The 20,393-nt window shown below is 38.5% G+C and overlaps 1 protein-coding gene across 1 annotated transcript; it reads right to left on the bottom strand.

The window, feature by feature from the left end:
• Positions 1–398: 398 nt before the first annotated feature.
• Positions 399–18,199, bottom strand: LOC124273109 (cell death abnormality protein 1-like). Its single transcript, XM_046708331.1, has 6 exons — positions 18,050–18,199; positions 17,521–17,587; positions 8,060–8,362; positions 6,202–6,295; positions 1,013–1,032; positions 399–508 (listed from the first exon to the last, which is right to left on the bottom strand). The coding sequence occupies exons 2-6, from the start codon at positions 17,552–17,554 to the stop codon at positions 399–401; spliced, it is 561 nt and encodes a 186-aa protein (XP_046564287.1). The 5' UTR covers positions 17,555–17,587; positions 18,050–18,199.
• Positions 18,200–20,393: the final 2,194 nt, after the last annotated feature.

Raw genomic sequence — 20,393 nt, 5'->3', positions numbered from 1 at the left:
GACCGGTCTGGATTTGAACGTATCGTATTGTATTTCGTCTTAAACAGGATAGGAAACATATACCTATATAAGGATAAACTTTGGTTGTGACCTGGAATGTGATTGTTGTGGAATCATTTTCTAAAGCAGTTAAGTGTAATCATAGACATGGAACATCACTGGGTCAAACCGTCCCACATGTAGTCCGTAGATATTTAATTGGTCCGTTAAGAAAAAGGTCACAAACGATCGTGGACAAAGAAAGATAATTATTACACATATCTAACATCTAGCAGAGAGAACTGGGACTGTCCACGTTAAATGGTCAAGTATTTCCGGCTTTGGTGATGCTGAGGGTGGTGTTTATTGAGCAATGTCGGATGCTGCTGCTGCTACACTGCATTCGATGGCGGAAGGCTCTACCCAAGAACAATGATGGATGTTGTAAGCTTTGAAAAGAGATAATTATATTTTTCAATGTTTGACATACCTGGGAGAAATCCCACCTCAACGTCGGGGTCACGTTGACCTGAAGACCAGAAAGGAAGTGAGATGTATTAATTCAGGTTATCTGTTCTATGTTCATATGTCATGACTGCTCTGAAGTATATACCAAACTAATGCAACAACAAAATTAGGGCAATCCATATTTTCAAATATAGGATTTCCCGCTGTGATGTTTTGGGGGTATATATGCATCTGTTAAGGCAAATGTGTGGGTTATTGTAAAGACATGTTAAGTTATATGATCACGGCAACACATAACACACAACAGGTCGGTGATATCAGAACATACCAAACATACATAAACATACCAAAGAAGGCAACTCAGAAAGTCGCCGACCCTGATCAAATGATATTTTTTTGTGGCATCTTTACGCCAATAATATGTCACCAAATTTATAATGGAAATCCGACAGATCTTAACTGGGTGACTTAAAGACACAATGCGATGATAGACTAACAGAGCTGTACTCTATACACTTGAACTACGTATTGGTAACTGAAATGAGTACAGAATAGATTTACTTACTTTCCTTCTTCATTCTGCACCTAAAATAAAGAAATGAACAGTTACTCATACAATCAATATTATCACATGTAAACTCTTTCAGGACACTTTTCTTTGCCAACAGTACTTCTTTGATGGGCATTTTAGAAGTTGAGTTGATGAAGAATAATGACAATTATTATGGATATACAACTTCTTTTATTCTGTGGAGGCGACGTTTCGACATAAGTTCTAATGTCGTTGTCAAGAAGTGATACATGAGTAACAAATTGAGAGAATATATACATGAGTTGTTATTACAGTAGATAGGGAATGAGTTGCTTATACAATAGATGAGGTTGATGTACAACGTTTGTATGAGAGCTTGAATAAGTTGATAAGAAGCCAGTAGGGTGACAAACAAGGACTGAATTAAAGCTTATACAACGGAAAGGAAGCCAGGTGGATGTATGTACAATGGATGGGGTTGATGTACTGAGATGAGGCTTTGTAAACTAGTTCAACATTAAACGAGAGTATTTGGCAATACAACATCATCTTCGACTGTATTATTTGTAACAAGCAGCTTGCCACCCTATTTACAGGCATGCCACTATGAATCATGTTTTGTGATTAAGATTGAATCACATATTTATTCAATCGACATATAAGTGTATCAAATAAACTACAGGTTGTGTAACTCTTTGTTCTTGTACGGTATAATTATTACAAGTAGAAACGTGTCGGACTGTCCGAACAGGTGGGTCTTTTCCGAACCAACTGTGTGTCATAACAAATTAGCAGTGGATGAAGTGCCATTACTTGGCCGAATTGTCATTTGTTTTCTACGTGAACATGAAGTTAATAAACTCTCTAATCGTTCCTGTTAAAGCAATATGCATATTAGAGACACAGGACCGATTGTCCAGTATATGCTAACAATTCCAGGCAGTATTGGGAATGAACGAATGGACTTCAATATTATAAGTTGCTCACTGGTCACGAGGGGGGACATGGGTTGATGTACCCTCGATGTATGTTTATGTTCCCTGAGCCCAAGGGACCAGTGAACAACGTATTTATCTTACCGAACACCTTAATGTTAACTTTGAACTGTTTGAAGCACGGTATCGGATCTTACACTTCAGCAACCTGTGTGAATCAAACGATTCGAATCTTGCATCTTGCTGTTTTTCCCGCAGGTATTGTCTGGTAAAGTCGCCGCGGTGTAATTCCCCTTCTTAGTATTCACACGGGCTATACTACATTTGAACGTTTTGTCATAATATCTTCATTGGAATGCGAGGCAAACCTTTCGTAGCCATGCTAGATTTGCAGACAATGCGACAAGAAAAATAGATGTAGAGTTATCTCCCTTCCATCGATTTGCATTCATAAACATCGGTAATTTCCGCACATCATACGTGATTCAATGTTATTCGAGATAACCACGAAGTACCAAATGGGTTGCCATTGACAGCGGGGTACATTGAAATGTCAAATTGGGCAAGAAGGTAACATTTGTTATTTGATTGGTTGCTTACAGTCTGCTCAGGATAACCCTGTTAAATCGAGTACTGTTCCAAGCCTGTCAAAAGCTACAAACATGATTTTACATCGTCGGTAGTTTGTGAAATATAACAATGCATGTATACAAATTTATATTGTTAAACATACCTTTCTTGCTAGAATATATCATAAATACTTTTCACCATTTACTTTATTACATTACGGACGATTGATCGAGGTTTTTGCAGACAATATTTGTCAACTTTTCAAAGGTACAAACGTACTTTGGTGAACAATTACTAAATTGAAACAATTTACAAATACTTTACTGTCTCCTGGATAAATTGCTGATCTGCAGAACTTGTTACGGGATCGATCATATAACTGATGAGTAAGTGGGTTACTGAAGATCAATTCTAACCCGGATCTTCACGGGTTATAACTGATGAAGCGTGGAAGGGGATGTATTTTGATTCATGATGTGAGGGAGTAATAACACATGGAATTACTTATTTCAACATGAACAGTGCTGATTATAATTGCGGTCGTTCAAAATATATTATTTCCTCTGTATAATAGGACCAAGCAAACACTATTATTGTAGACAAACAAATGTATGGCCTTTCGTGGCATTTGGGTATCGGCTAACATTGACTTACGAAATTGAAATTTGATAAATATTTGTTTAAATGTCTGATACATTCAGAAGAATGCACATGGGAAGCGAAAGCACTCTCATCTAAGTATCAAAGCCGTGGGATTAACGGTCTTTGACATCTTAATAAGGTCACGGTAAAAAATGTCAAACGCTTATGGCATGTCCCAACCACTGACTGACTGACTGACTGAGTTTGGTTTTACGCCGCTTTTAGCAATATTCCAGCAACATCACGGCGGGGAACACCAGAAATGGGCTTCACACATTGTGTCCATGTTGGGATTCGAACCCGGGTCTTCGGCGTAACGAGCCAACGCGTTAACCATTAGGCTACCCCACCGCCCCCATGTCCCAACCAACTTGTTATAGAAGACCAAGCCAGTTGTTCCGCAAACTTATATTTGGAGTTGCTGTCTCCAGTTTGTTCCTAATTAGCTTACGAGTACGACATAGCCGGGACCATGTGAGGTGATCCATGATGAAATAATGACAGTGCGTTAGAGCAGGACACGTTTCAGCGTTGACGATTCTTGCTATGTTGTTCATTTGATACATTTTTGTCCAACCGGACATGTGCTGCATTTTCTTGGCTTAAACATAAAATATACTAAGTGAATACATCAGATGTGCAAGTAGGGCTTTGTTCTGCCATATGTTAGTATTAAGGCAATTCTGCAAGACTAATGGAAAATAGAGACACAATTATCGTGTTTTATGTTTCTTCCCATCGTGATTTTGAAGCCAGCGAGACTTGTTCGGTAAGGACATCAGGGCGAACCTGCGAGGTGCTACTGTTGTTTGTACTGTACAATCAATGCATTGCCAACAAAGTCATGCATTAGAAAGTCTTTTTAGAAAGAGCTCAAGGTATCCTGGATTTGAACAGAGCCGTTGGCTTAGATCTCCCATTGCCCATACATACATTACACGTGTAAGAGGCAATGTCCATTGTTTGTCTTTTGTGTTTCTGTCTTTTCTTTGCGTTGAATTTTTCGAAGTTAATCGATATTCTTGCTGGGGAAGGAAGTTTCGCCGTCAAGCTATGTTCAAAGCAGACAAGTGTCACGATCAGAAATTTGAGAAACATTACGGAAATTACATTTTGTTCGGTAATAGCCGACACTTCTCTAATAATTATTTCTTACGCTTAAAATGCCCGAACTTTTCTGCATGTTCTGTATGAAAGAAGACACGTGGAAAAGCATGGGAATTCAGGTGGTGAACATGTGGAAGAAATCACAGTACACGTACTTTGGCAGACAGATGATGCATCGTTTTGGTATTAAACATTTACAATAATGTAACCCACGTCTGACTTTGTAAACGCTTGAAGATCCGGGTGAGAACTGATCTTCAGCAACCACTGCTTGTCGTTAAAGGCGACTAACGGATGGTCAGGCTCGCGGACTTCCTTGACACATGTCATCGTGTCCCAATTGCGTAGATCTATGTTCACGATGTTGATCACTGGATTGCCTGGTCCATATTTTTACAGACCACCGCCATGCTGCTGGAATGTTGCTGCGTGCGACGTAAATTAAACCAAACCAACCGGCCAACCAACGTCTGATATTCTATGTATTTTGTCAAATGCACCTACCTAGAAGAGTGAATCCCACTTGAATATGTCTCCACTATCAATAATGTTTAATGGAAACGTAATGTTACAGGAACTTTTACTCATCAATAACTCCTCTTTGCATCAATTGTAGTATGTGTTCTTTGTTTTATCTTTGTGACTTCAACCGCCACCAAATGATACTCCCGGCAAGACTCTTCAGGGGTATGTCACAATAAACTGCACATCATTGCAAGTAATATCAATCGGTAGTATTGTTTTAGTTGAGCTGTTATTTTTCACATGTTCTTTTCATGTGACGCAGCTCGAAATAAATTTGTCATTTCAATGCGTCGCTATCGGCGTATAATAAATATTGTCTCGTGCAGATCTTGTTAGAAATTGGTATTCAGTAACCCATGTCAGTTAAGATCGAGATGGGGTGGTCCATCTGGCTTGGTGATGCTGTCACCATATCACAGCTGTGTGTGTCGATGATCATGACATGAATATAGGACGATTATTGTAAGGCCACTGTCATATAGCTGGAATTCTTCTGAGTATGATGTTAAAAGACAGGCAAGCAATACCAAGCCAAGCTATTCTTTGAGATTTCATGAATTCATTAATCTTATTTCGATAAATACCGTACAGTACAAGTACTGTGGCGATGACCTGGGTTTCAACATGTTTCACTCATGATGTGTTTAGTTTATTGTGGTTATGGTTTATTCACTGTCGCAGATCGTGCACTCATCTATCGGAGGAGCTCCACATTGTGTATTTCCTTCTTGATGAATCATGTTTAATGAAAACCTAGTGTTCTGGATATTTCCCAATTACTAATTCGCTTTCCTATCAACTGTCACAAGTGGTAACCCTGAACCTGACGATAACAGTCAAAGGATACTCCCATCAAGGCACACAGGTCACTCTTATCCTTGACCAGATAGGCACATCACAATGATTGTTAAATAAGGCGGGATGTTCAGTTCAAGTCTGTATTTTGTCCCGATTAATGGGATCGGCTGGTTAATATGACTGATGCTGTCACTCGGTGCCTGTTGTGTGGATCGATGTCCATGATATGGATTGTCTGGTTGACTGTCAATTATTAGTACTCGCCCGTGGAAGATAATGTAGTGTACTATTTCTACGCTAATATTACACTAGTGTAATATTGCTAGACGTATCATATCATAGTTATGACATCTCACTGCTATTACCTATATCATAGTGGTATTGAACCTTGCTGAGATCCATCCCACTGTAGTCAGATTCTATCAATTTATGTTTGAGAGTAATAGACAGAATACTAAATTCGCTAACGTGAAATATCATTTTTAATTAAACTCGTATGATAAATATGGTATTACACGGAAGGGCGTTTGGCATCCTCTACCTATCTGATGGTGAATTAATTACTGGCTACTATCATAAAACTGGCATATTGTCAAATGGCGATAAACAGCAAATGAACAAAACAAAGTGTTTGTTAGAACTTACCATATGAAGATAACCACTGCGCCCACAAGGATAAGGACAAGTACTGTTACAACAACTGGAATGACGACCTGGGAACTGCTTGTCGGTGCCACACCTGTGAATACGTTTTGAAACAACGAGCTGTAAGATAAATGGTATCTGACAGACACGAGTACAGTAACCTTTTTCTTACACACCATAAAATCGCACCATTTTATGGTCAAATATATTTAATTTTCATATTTTCTCACCGTAGTTGCGCAATAATACACAATACAACGTTTATGAATGAGTGAAGTCACTTGGCTTCCTAATCACTACTCATTCCCAAAGTGACCCTCCACAAAAAAAGTTTCTGCCACATCTTTGCGTCATCAAGGCGATAATGACAATGCAAACTAGATAACATCACAGAAAATTGATTAAACACTCTATAACGATAATGCTACCATGTAAATGAGGATGATTTTAATTCTTTCAAGCATAAAATATTTGAACGTGTGACGTCATCATATCGTTTGGTGGTTGTCGTCATCGGAAGATTGTTTGGATATCTCTGCACATTGGGGATCTGTACTTGTGTACCAGTTTACGTTCAATGTTCTCCCACCGACTGGAGCCAAAATTATTGAATGTGTGTAATTAGGTGTATCCCGTGTGCTTGAATGTGACATTGCTAAGGTTACGTTCACTATCAATGGGCGACTACTCTTCTTCGCCACAGCTTTCTCGTTTTCCCAAGCTACAAACTGCCATTTGGAATGTTACGAAATTTACGGAGTTGTCAGTATGAGATGTGAGTTGATTACATCATGTATGTTATTAAGACATGAACTTTGCATTATCATGCGTCGGAGGAATATCTTAAGCAATGACTTATGTTGAACATTGATTAACCGTTCACTGTGCATGTTCGAGTGAATCGAAAGGACGCGTCTCACAACTTGCACTCATGAACCCTTGCAAACGTTTTATGTTGTACATTGTTTCAACGAGTGTGTTTTTGGTTCTGATTGTCATGAGGGTTTGATGAATCACATAGTAGCTCGGAGCTGGAAGTGGATCTTTATCGAAAGAATCATCGTGTGTTTTAGTGAAAAATGTCATCTTCGTCATCAGAGAAACCACGAGGCAAATCGTTCTCACAATGGACTAAAGTAATCCTGTCGGATATTTTTGTAAGACGATGCATGACACTTGTCGCATTTCTCCAGTAAAATTACCAATGTTGTACATTTTGAATATTCGAAGGGAATCTCAGCCTTTATCTCTAACGGCGATGTTCACATTATTGTTTACTAGGGTATCACTGACTGTATGTTCGAGCCATTTTGAATCCATGACTAGAATCAAAAGTTTTAACAAACGAATTAGAAAATAACTAGATTCGTGTTATATTTATTCTAAGTGTGTTTTATTGTGTAAATACCCGTTTAATGTTGTGATCGGGAAAATAGCAGGTAGGTGATAAGGTGTTTGTCACGAGTAACAGGTTTCTGTTCGATTGCAGCATGAGTTACTCACAATGAATTGTAATAAGGAAAGTAGTCCGTCATAATCTGACCCTAGGTCATCACCGTGGAGTAGCCAATCACGGGATTAGAAATCGATCTCACACATATGTGTGATACCAGTTTTCTCACATGGGTTTCTCACCCACGGATGTGTAAGAACAGAAGGGACGATAGCGGTTTAGCAGTTCCACACATCTTGGTAACATTTTATACATGACACTCATTGTACATCTATTAACATATAATACAGCTTTTGAATTAAGTGTATCAAGATGATATTAGAAATAGAATTTCACATTTGTCATCGTTCACATTATATATTCTGCTTTCTCTCATCTTACATTAATGGTTTAAAATTGTTTTACCTTGATGCATGGTGGTAATCTCTTGGGAAGTCTCACAGAAGTCGCCGATGTGATTTCCTATACAGCCCAGTGTACAATGTCCATTGTGCTGATTACAGACGTGTCCTTGGCAATTTTTGCTGCACGGTTCATTACACAGGTCACCGTACACACCAGCTTTGCATCCTTCGAAGCATTCTCCGGTTTCTTTGTGACAGAGCACTATGTTACTGGGGAAAGGTTCACAGTTTTGAGAACAATTTTGACTACAAGCATCCCCATATTTTCCAGGCTCACATTCCTCTTCACCTTGTACAGTCAGATCTGAAATATGTTAAAGGTGATTTGCAGTTCAACTTTTGTCATAGCACAGAAAACATATCCCTTTAGACACATACTTCAATGTCAGGACAGTTACGCCAGAATTCAGTTACGCAAATTCAGCGTGAAACCACCAGTAAACGATGAACTGTTTAACAATTAAGACGTTGATATTAGGATGAACTAAATTTACGAATTAATGCATATGTATTGTAATAGCGCACAAGTCAAAACATGTCACTACATTTCGTCTTGTGACCTACTTTTTCAGAACAAAATGTGAGTAGTGGAAAACATTTTGTTCCACCACAGGAATATGTTAAAAAACTAAAACTAAATGGACCGTACCAAAACAAGAAATTAGCCCCAACATGCAGTATGTGTACATGTTGAATTTAAACACACCCAGGAACTATGAACTAAGAAATGAGAAAACAAAACCCGATTCTGCATGGGTCCGCGCCAGTAACACGCTGACATCCAACTTAATTCACTGTTTAAGAGCTGCCTTTTCCATGAACCAAGAACAAGAATCTGTTATTGAAAGCCTTCACTTGTTCCTTCCTGACGGTTTATTTATAGAGATAAATCTGTAAAATTATTTTACCTGCTACCCTTCAATATGGAAAAACATGTAAGGTTTGACTAAGAAATTGTTACAACGAGATAGCCATATCAAATTGGCTAATATAAAATGCGGTAAATATAATCCCATTTGTACACTTTCTGTTCACTGTCTGAGCAAATGGTTTTAACAAAACGTTTTAACAAAGGAACATTACCTGCAAAAATAGCACTTTCAACGGATCTACATACAATATATTGGTTTATCAGAAGTAAAACAGATAAGGAAGTGTTAATGGAATGCAACACAAGAAGGGATACCGTTCAGACAGACTTAAACTACTTAGATCTATTTGCAAATATCCAGTTTCAGTAAAAAAACCACCCTGTTTATCAGCGTATGAAAAACCTGTCATTCAAAGTCAATAGTCATTCCTATTATAAAAGAGAACACTCTTATCTATACACTAGTATTTGCTCATATATACCATGACGAGTCTGGGAGTCCACTCTAGTCAGCTAGATCTCTTCTTGTTTGTATATGACCGCCTGTTGTGACACTGCCCTTGACATAAAGTAAACTTTATTTTCATGCAACTTCTAAACATGTCGTAAGAAACCATTCTATTTTGTCTTAACAAAATCTGCTTCAATGCTTCTCTACTTTGTGACTTGATGAAACCATGATGAAACAGTGTCATTTAGCTTTTATCATAATTATTGTGAAAAGTTCCTCAGATTTCCATGATGTCGGATCATTAGTTTGATAAACCATAATACAAATGTCTGTACCCACTGCTTGTACTTTTCACTGTGAGGCAATTTCAGACTCTTCAAATATAGGTTTCACAAGAATGGTGCAGCTAGATGAGGATTCACTCCACAGAAAACATATTTCCTTCACTCCTGGGTGACTTGGAAGAAAGTCTGCTATGGGAATAGACTGGGAAATCTTTCTATGCTCTGATCAGGTAAAATCTCGGAACATGAATGTTTCTGAAGCTTTATCATTCTTGAAATGAAATTCTACACCAAGACCCTGCACAAATCTGTGAACACTAGAGACACTGATGTTCACACTATTACATCTTTGAACATTGTCCAAAACCCTCAGTTCTGTGATTAGATGCTATGTGCATCTGATCTGATATGCATAAAACAAGTGAAGCAATCTGGAAGTCTTCCAATGATTGGAATGAAGTCAAACAATGGAGGATGAACGCAGTTTAAGTTATGTGACTTTCTTGTGGCAATCATAGATATTTCCTGTACAGTTTATGCTCTCTGTGAAACTTCACTAGCTAACCACTGCAAACTGATGTCATAGAACTGTAGGTGAAAGAACATGATGAGATTCCTTGGACATGTTCACAAACTTAAGATCACTACCTAAGTAAAAATACCCACTTTATCAGAGGTTACAGTCTTTTCAGTTAGAGAAACTAAACACCATTGTCCATCTATCCTTTGTGCCTGTACTGATAATGCGTCGAGATCATAAGTGTTCATGAAAAATATGGCCTTTTTTACTAGCATTTGTTTTCGGCTGTAATGCTGCGATCTAGACAAAGTGTTTACGTTGGACAGCACTTACAGTATTCGATGTTTTTTTTCCATGGAAACGTATGGTCTTTGTCAACACTGTTTGAATTATTTAACGTTGTTAGATTACAAATATTTATCACATTTTATCCCCCCCCGGCATTACATGCCCGGGTGATACAGTCGACGCCTTTGCCGTCCATCCGTCCTTAGTCATTTTGTTTCCGGTGCATAACTCAAAAACCGTTCGATATTTTGCAACAAAATTGGTAGATATATCAAACAGAACCTAAGGTGGTGCCTTTTGCTACTTACAGATCTTTGTCATTTATATTTTTCTTTGTTTCCATTGAAAAGTTTTGGACTTAGTCTTAAAAGGAGGGGTGGGCTTCGTTTCCCGAGCATAACTCAGATACTGTTCAATATTTTTCTGCAAAACTTGGTAGATATATCAAACAGAACCTAGGGTCATGCCTTTTTGCTATTAACCGATTTTTTTGTGCTATATTATTTTCTTGGTTTCCATGGAAACGATTCGGACTTTGTCTCAAAATGAAGGGGTGGGTTTCGTTTCCGGAGCGCAACTCAAAACTTATTAATATCTTTCAGCAAAATTTGGCAGATATGTTAGACAGATCCCAAAGTGGTGCCTTTTGCTAATTGCAGATTTTGGGCAGTTTTATTTTTCCCGGTTTCCATGGAAACGATTCGGACTTAGTCTCAAAAGGGAGAGGTGGGTTTCGTTTCCGGACCACAACTCGTAAACCGTTCAGTATCTTTCAACAGAACTTGACAGATATATGAGACAGATCTTGAAGTGGTGCCTTTTGCTATTTTTTGTCACTTTTGTCATTTTTGTCATTTTTGTCACTTTTATTTTTCTCGGTTTCCATGGAAACGATTCGGACATAGTCTCAAAAAGGGAGGGTTGGGCTCCGTTTCCGGAGCACAACTCGAAAACCGTTCAATATCTCTCAGTAAAACTTGGCATATACATGAGGCAGATCTTGAGGTGGTGCCTTTTGCTATTTACAGAGTTTTGTCATTTATATTTTTCATGATTTCCATGGAAACAATTTGGACTTAGTCTAAAAAAATCAAGCTTGACTTTAAATGTCAGATGATTTGTTCTTTAAAATATGTTGGGTCCGACTCTTGTTTATATCTGCGAAAATAGTCTTGTTCCCAGGTTACTAGTGTTATGAGAGTGTTCTTTTTCGTAATTTGTAATATCACATTGATTAAGTGATAGTTATTATGGGTCACAATGTTTAAAATTTTGAGTTTTAGCTCGCATCTCGGATCATATATGGTCAATGGCAATAGTATTTTTTTAGCGCCACGCCTTTTTGATAGTGCTTCGGAATTACCTGCCTTTGGCAATCTGTTGTATTTGTTTATCTTGTTGACTTTCGGCTTTCGTCATGCCGTGGAGTTTTCGATAGCTTTCCATACCGTTCTTTGCTAGAATGCTCGAGAACTGTGTAAGAGCTATATAAAGGCCGGTTGTTGAGTTGTGCGACGGGGCTAACACATAACTGGATTTATACACATATGTCTGCCATCATCATGATCATCAAGTTTATCAACGTTTCAAGACCGACCGTGCTTATCTTTTCAACTGCTGTTATTCTAAACAACCTTCATTCTACTGTGAATGTGACTGGTGAGATAATATCTTATATTTGTAACCCAATATTTTAGATTCATGACTCAATTGCATTGTACTAAAAATGCTGTATTGTCATTCATTGTAGCTTGTTCATTGTTTGTTCAATATATTATTGAATATTTTAGACTTGTCTGTGTTCTATTTTGCTGGTTCAAAGTGGGCAAACCTTTTGTCACGGCAAATTATTAACCTTAACACCAGTAGATGTTTTCTTGTTCTTTCTTAGTCTTATCTTGCTTTGATACCTTGTCAAATAAAACAAATTTGATGCTTGATCCAGACAAAACCCACAACCCCGTCACAAGTACCTTTACTCAAGCTGTTTCCTGTAGGCGTAACCTTTTTGAATTTTTCTAGTTCTTTTAGTATTAACACTTTTTAGGTTATGCTTATCAAATTGTTTTCATAGTTTTGAGCCATAAGGTTTTTATTCCTAGGATACGTTGAAGCTGCTAACAAGTACTAAGGTGATCACAACAAAATATAAATATTTCATATGTGAGGTCATATAATCAATTTCAAAATATTGTTCTAGTTTTAGGCATATTTTGAATTGTCAGGGCAGGGTCTGAAAGTCTGGCTACAGCAACCATGTCTTCTCACTGTACATCTCAAAAGGTTAATATTCACCATGTTTCCTTTCTCCCTCACAAAGAAGAAAAATCCACGATGTGCGAGTTCTTGTCACATTGGTCATTGCAAAATAGAAAACGTTCAAGTATATGTTCTGTTTGCTGTCCAAGGTGGACAGAATTCTCACCAGGGCTAAAGATGTTCATCTACACAACCACTGACAATCTGAGATACCTCTCCATGGCAGACAACTACTACAGCGACGGTACCCTTGCCATGTGCCCAGAAATCTACCATCAACTGTATATCATCCATGCTGCTGTTAATGATAAGATGCTACCTCTAGTTCATGGACTTCTTCCAGATCGTTAAACAGAAAGCTGCCGGGAACAACATTCCTTTGGCACCAGTGGCAATCTTCACAGACTTTGAACAAGCTGCCAGAAATGTGTTCACTAGCCAACTGTATGTTCCACTACCGTCAAGCGATTTGGAGAAATGCTCAGAAATGTGGTGTCCAGACACTCTTCAACAAATAGACTCATCCGTCATGCCTCTGCCCTGCCTCTCATCCACCCACCTGATATTGACGACATCTGGTTGAATGCCCTTGGGAATGTTTACCTTCAAGATACGAGGATTGTGGAATTCGCTGACTATGTAACCGAACAATGGGTCAAGGAGGATGGGCGTAGTGAGGGGAACCACTTTCATACAACTTTTTCCAGCACCACTAACCACTTAGAGGGTTGGCATTGGAAGGTGAACAAATTAGGTCCTAACCATCCAAACATATACAAACATTTATAGTGGATATGATCATGAAGGATCAGTCTCATGCCGAGACTGTTCTTCTCAACATCCAGGCGGGCGATAGACTGGCGCCAAATACCTGAATTTCGACACAACAATTGAAAATAAAAAAACAATGACTTGTTGACCAGGAGGAAAAGTATGCTGATGCTGTGTTGCATTTGGTTGGGGTGCAAATGTCAGTGGGTGTGTCTACAATAGATTCTGTAAATGGGTAGAATGTCAAGTGAAAATTATGTTATGTTATGGATGTTATTATTATTGTTATCGCGTAGATACATGCTGGTAAGTCAGTCACTCATCGACTCACTTGGGCCACGAGCCGAAATCTGTAGGGCCTCTAGAAATAGGAGAGTACTTCAACATACGTGGTGAATACAAGAACTATATATCAAAATTATTCCCACGATGTGCTTGATAAGAATCAAAATTTGTCAGCTCCTGAAAGAAGGGTACCCCCTGACCGTAATCTGATTACACGGCCTTGACCTTGGCCTGTTGGTAACAGCCTTTTATGGTACTTATGCAATAGTAATGTTGTAAAAACATTAGAAATGTTTTCATAATTTCATAATTAGTCCATATTTGTTAAAATTCAAATTTCTTGAATAAAAAAATCACCAATCAGGATGTTGATCACTACACGACCAATCATGTAAATGAAAAATTCAAAAAGAATATTGTTCAAGACATTTTAATCACTGACATAAACAATGTCATATATTACATATATGCAATGGAATTAATTTCTTAAATGTAATTGACAGAAATGATGCACACGCATTCCATATATCACATGAAACTATCAAATTTGAATGACAACGGACCCACATTCTGTCAGTTTCGGCTTTCTAGAAACATATTTGATCACTGAAAAGATATCTGACACGAAGCATTATTTACACTTTTGAAATATCCGCAGATTGGAACATATGAGTCATTAATACACATTATGCTGATGATTTGAATGTCAGAGCCAGAGTTTATTTCCAGTAAAAAGCCATAGGCTCAAAATACATTAAAAAGTAATGTCTCCAGGGGCAAACTGATCTTACAAACATTAAACATTAAATGGATATAACGCAACAGCTTTTAAACATTAAATAGATATAGCACAAAAGCTTGTACAGTATCAAAGTTAGTATTTTCTAAAAGATTAACTGAAGAATATAGAGTGTAAGGCTTTTAACAAACGTTGTAATATACCTCTGTCTTAGCTGTGAAGAGAGCACCGAGTTATCTAGTGTTCCTACATTAAACTGTCTGAAATAATGAATAAGAAGCTAACATATAGTCAACACAGTAAAGCATGTACAGTGATCACATTAATCATTACCTAATCTACTATTTAAGGCATAATTCAGCACGTTGTTAGGAGGAGAATCTATCCTACCTTCTGCAAACAACCCTTGATTTTTCATTTCAAAGCTCTCTCAGTGCTAGTCAGTAGGCTAATCAGTAAATGATAAGAAGCTGTATGTACTGTTGCAGAATTTTCAATGCCATCCAGTTCTTTCCATATTCAACACACTCCCTCACTTTTGCCCATGTTATATACGTAAATGGACGTAAATCCCCAATTTCAATGTCAGTAATGTGACAAAAACATTCAACAGCCATGGGAGCGGCCATTTTGCAGTACCGCACAAAATAGCTGCTTCCTGAATTCTGATTGGCCATTCATACCTTGCAACCATGGTGATTCACTGTTTTAGAATTTTCCATTCTAAGGCTTTACAATAATCAATGTGCAAGTGATTTGACAAGAAAGGTTTTTTACTAGGCTTTATAAATAACAAACTTAATTACAGAGCCCTAACTTTGTATTCACCAGATATGTTGAAGCACTTTGACATAATTTTTGGGTTCGGCCCACAGCCTAACTGGAATGTCTGGTTGAGATCGGTTAATTACATGTAGGCTGTGGTTATATAGCCAGAAATTTGAAGGGTACATCATTCGACAATAAACAAAGAAGATCGCATGACATTTCTGGACTATATTTTCTCAAGGGGCAGAAGGGTAGCCAAGTGGTTAAAGCTTCGCTCGTCACGCCGAATATCCAGGTTCGATTATAAACCTGGGTACAATGTGTGAGTGTGTGAGGCCCATTTCTGGTGTCCACCGCTGTCATAATGCTCGAATATCGTTAAATTCGGCGTAAAATAATACCCATTAACTCACTCGCTATTTCTTCAAATTGTTTTCCGATCTAGCAAAGTCTACTTTGACACGTATTTTCATGATGTGTCTCTCTGCTATATTTATAGCCAAGTATGACTTTCGCTTGAGACAATATATATCACTATCTATGAAGTAGTACCCTCACAATGAACACTGTATTTTTTAAATATAACACGTTGAATGTAGTGATTAATATGAAATTTCCATCAACCTGCTAACCAGTGACTATATATATACTAGGCACATAAAGAAACTGTGCATACACAAATTTAAAGTATATATTTATCAAACCTGTGTAGACACATAATAGTGACATGTATCCAACATGCATGCACGTGCCACGTTCCGTGACGTCAGTGGGTTCGTCCTTGAGACGTGCAATACGTTGTTGCACGTGCATTCCGGGAAAGAGAAACAGAGCAAATGAATGCCACACAATACTGTCACTTTGGAAAGCTCAACCCCTGCCCTTGCCATCGTTCAAAAAATTAAACGGCTATTGAAACGTATAGCATGCCAAGGCTCACGTCTGCACAACATCATGAGGCCATTGGGATGGTCCGTGGGGGAATGTCTCAACGACAAGTGGCTGCACATTTCCACTGCCACCGGAACACCATTTCTCCACTGGTGAGACGCTAGCAGAACACAAATGACGTCATCGATCGGCCACGTTCTAGACGTCCACGTTTAGCAACGCCAAGACAGGACAGATGGATAAGGGTGACCCATGTTCGCCACAGGTTTCAGACTGCAGTGATGACTGCCCGAACCATCCCAGGACTTCACCGTATCCACCCCAACACAGTTCGACAACGTTTACGTCATCACGAAATCAGACCCCGACGTCCCGCCATACGGCCTATCCTGACACAACGTCATCGACAAGCTCGCCGAATGTGGTGCCGAAATCATGTCCGCAGACCCGTGTTTTGGTGGAGAAATGTTGTTTTTACAGATGAGTCCAGGTTTAACATTTCCCATAGTGATGGACGTCAACGTGCCTATAGACGCGTGGGAGAACGTTATGCACATGCCTGTGTCTTGGAGAGGAATCGCTTTCGTGGTGGTTCCGTGATGATTTGGGGTGGAATAACAGCACGCCAAAGAACTCCTTTGGTGATTGTTCAGGGCAGCTTAACTGGTGTGGGCTACAGGGATCAGATTCTTCGACCTGTGGCAATTCCTTTTCTGCAACGTCATGGGCCTGGGTTAACATTCCAACAGGACAATGCCCGCCCTCATACGGCAAGGGTTGCTATGGATTTCTTGCAACACAACAACGCTGACTTACTGCCTTGGCCTGCAAATTCACCGGATCTCTCCCCGATAGAGCATGTTTGGGACGAGATGGATCGACGTCTACGCCGTCTTTATCATCCGCCAGATAACGTCCTTGACCTCGCAACAGAACTTGAGAGACTCTGGCGTGACATCCCACAAGCCTTCCTTGCACGTTTGATAGGCTCTATGCGTCGTCGATGCACTGCTGTTCTCAATGCCGATGGTGGACATACCCGTTATTGAGCTTGTGACATGGTCGTTTGACCCCTGTCCCGCTTGTGGACTCGTGACGTCCTTGTGATTGACTTTTCAATTGAAATTCTCCCGGCTTTTTATGGTCTCATGATCCCTCCATTAAAGTTTACCTTTGACATTGTTATCGTATATATATATATATATATATATATATATATATATATATATATATATATATATATATATATATATATCTGGTGGGTCGCACTTGTTGCATTTAGGGTGATATGAAAGAAATACGTAATATACTATTTAAACGTTCAAAGTTACTTACAGCATAAAAACGCAACTGATCCATAAATCCACATGTTTCAGCGTTGATATGTCATTTGGCAGATCACCTATAAATAAATGAAATGTATTTTGTATTGAAACACACAACTGAGATATACTTCACACAATTAGCCTGGGTTGAATGAGATGGATAAGTTTGCATCTGTCGAGCTAGAAGGACATATACTGTCGTTGCAAAAGGGCTTGACGGATAATCTGCTTTGTTGTTCAGGGTGGCTTCTCCCTTGGCAATGAAGGTCAATGTCATCATGTATGAGGGAATCCGGTGATGCGCGTGTTGTGGCTGAATATGTAAATATACATGATGAAATAGGCGACTCAGGAACGGTCTTCGCGATACATGATTTTGTATCCAACTATCCAATATGGCGGAACACTTCCGCGTTCGTGTTCGGGCTTATCTCAAACACCCCAACAGGCTAGTTTTATTGTAAACGTTTGAGAAGTAGTCATATAATTGCCGGTTTCGTCGGTTTAAAAATGAAAACAGATAGTACAATGCTGCTTACCAACGTTTCACTGCAACATAGCCAGTTTCAGTTCAGGTCAGTAGCGTCCCCGTTGCCTGTGGTAATATCACGTGATTCAAGCCTGTCCTGTCCTTGTGCGTTACACCCGGCTTAGTGCAGCTAATGTATTTATAACTCGCCTTGCGACTGACGGGTGGTTCATTGTATAACATAACAATAAACACTCTCTTCAACATAGGTTTGTTTGTCGGTGTACGTATTCCGAAGACATTTGCAAATTTCATTTGAAAATGATATGTCGAAAACCTCATAGCGGGGGATCAGATTGCAAATAGGCCGGACAATCAAACTTTATTCTTCCCCCTGCTCGGTCGCTTAACTACTTATGAAGTTGCTATCACATTTCTAACAGTATTCTTAATGAAATGTTTGAGTATATTTTCGTTGGTTTTAAACATATCTTATTCGAAAATGAAATGGATTGGGCACAAGTTATCCAACTTAAGAACGCCCTCTCCCAGAAGTTATATATTTCACATTTACAATATAAAAAACAATGACAACAGGGATTTGTGGAAGGAATTTACAGGGTATTTAAAGAGGATGTGTATAGTATAGTATAGTATAGTATAGTATAGTACAAGAATAAACCTACAAAAATCTTTCAGTGAGCTTATATATCTATATACATGTTCAAATAATAATTGGGCGGTGGGGTAGCCTAGTGGTTAAAGCGTTGGCTCGTCACGCCAAAGACCCGGGTTCGAATCCCCATATGTGAAGCCCATTTTTGGTGTCACCCGCCGTGACGTTGCTGGAATATTGCTAAAAGCGGCATAAAACCAAACTCAGTCAGTCAGTCAAATAATAATTCATTTCCATATAGTGATAATGTAACATGACCAAATGACAATAAATCTAGATTAATGGGTATGCGATGTTTAACGACAGTATTTTTTTATTTTCAAAAAATCTTTACGCTGCGTTGTGTAAAAGAACATTCTATAAGATAATGCCATGGATGTTCACAAGAACAACCACAAGTTCAAGAAGCATCTGATCTTAAATTAATTCTGAATAAATCGTAATTAAGCGGACTTGTATTGTACCTTAGTTTTGTGTGAATAATCCTTGTACCAGACCAAAAGAAAGGTGGGGCTGCATTTATTTTATTTTGAATTTTCAATTTAAAACCTGCTAAAGAATCTATAATTCTTATTTTTATGGGAACTTTGTTCCACATTCGTATAGTAAATGGAAAAAAAGATGATAGGGAAAGTTTCAATCTCGTAAATGGAAGGAAGAAGTTTAAAGAGTTATTTTTTGACCAACATATGTAGGTAGTAATTCCTGAAGGTATGATGGTGCGATATTGTGAAGAGTCTTATAAAATAAGCAAAGTTGTCTTTTTCTTCTATGTTCACTAAGGGTTTCCCAACCAGTTTCAGAATACCAATGATCACGAGAAGTATATTTTGGAAGCCCTGTCACTGTACGAGCTGCTTCTAATTGTAACTGTTCTACGGAGTTAGTTTGATCAGCTGTACACCCTCCCATAATGCACACGCACATTCAAAATGAGGACGAATGAAAACAGTGTAGATCTTATTTAGCGTTGTTCTTTTGAACAAAAACTTTAACTTTCTCATTGAATTTATCATTTTGGAGGTTTTCTTTTGGAGATTGCGTCACATCTCACCTTACATTTCAAGTTACACGAAAACCAGCAATTGTGTTGAGATCATTCTAACCCTGGAGACTCAGCCTGTTTGGGAAACTGTATCTCTGTTGCAATTAAGTGAAGGTTACAATCTCAGTCTTTAATGCTATACTTTTTGTATACTGGCTTTGGATTTGCACTGCTTCTTTATTTCTTACTTCCACTGTAATACCTTTGTAGTGATTTTTAAACTTGGTTAATGTTGGAATAGGCAGTTCTTTGTTGTTTGTTGGTTTTACACCGAGTTCCTACAAGACTACCTCCATTTAACTAGTATTAGTTTCAACACGTAACAAAGCCTGAAACGTTAAAATTCCACAACTTTGGGCCACGTTGGAGAAAGACCACACAGATGAATGTTTTGGGGGCACAAAGCTTCAGGATCTGAATGAAATTAGAAATGAACATATGTAAGTGGTACACACTTGATTTCATCGGCTTGTTATGACACCCAATGACATTTTTAGGCATGAATATAATTTATTTTATATTTGGTTTAAATTGAGATAATATATTTATATCCCGTCCAAAGGTTGGTTTGGTTTGTTTCCTCAAAGTGGCAGTCGATCTGACACCACATCTTCATCGTACATGTAACAACTGTGGAAAGTTGCATTGTGTTCTTGAACGTGACGATAACAGCCAAGCCAAAAGATACTCCAA

This window comes from Haliotis rubra, unplaced genomic scaffold (assembly GCF_003918875.1).
Source record: "Haliotis rubra isolate DU_JTF1 unplaced genomic scaffold, ASM391887v1 Scf1763, whole genome shotgun sequence".
In the NCBI taxonomy this organism is placed as follows: domain Eukaryota; kingdom Metazoa; phylum Mollusca; class Gastropoda; order Lepetellida; family Haliotidae; genus Haliotis; species Haliotis rubra.
Note: the sequence above shows the minus strand (reverse complement) of the source record. Positions and strands in the feature narration are given on the sequence as shown.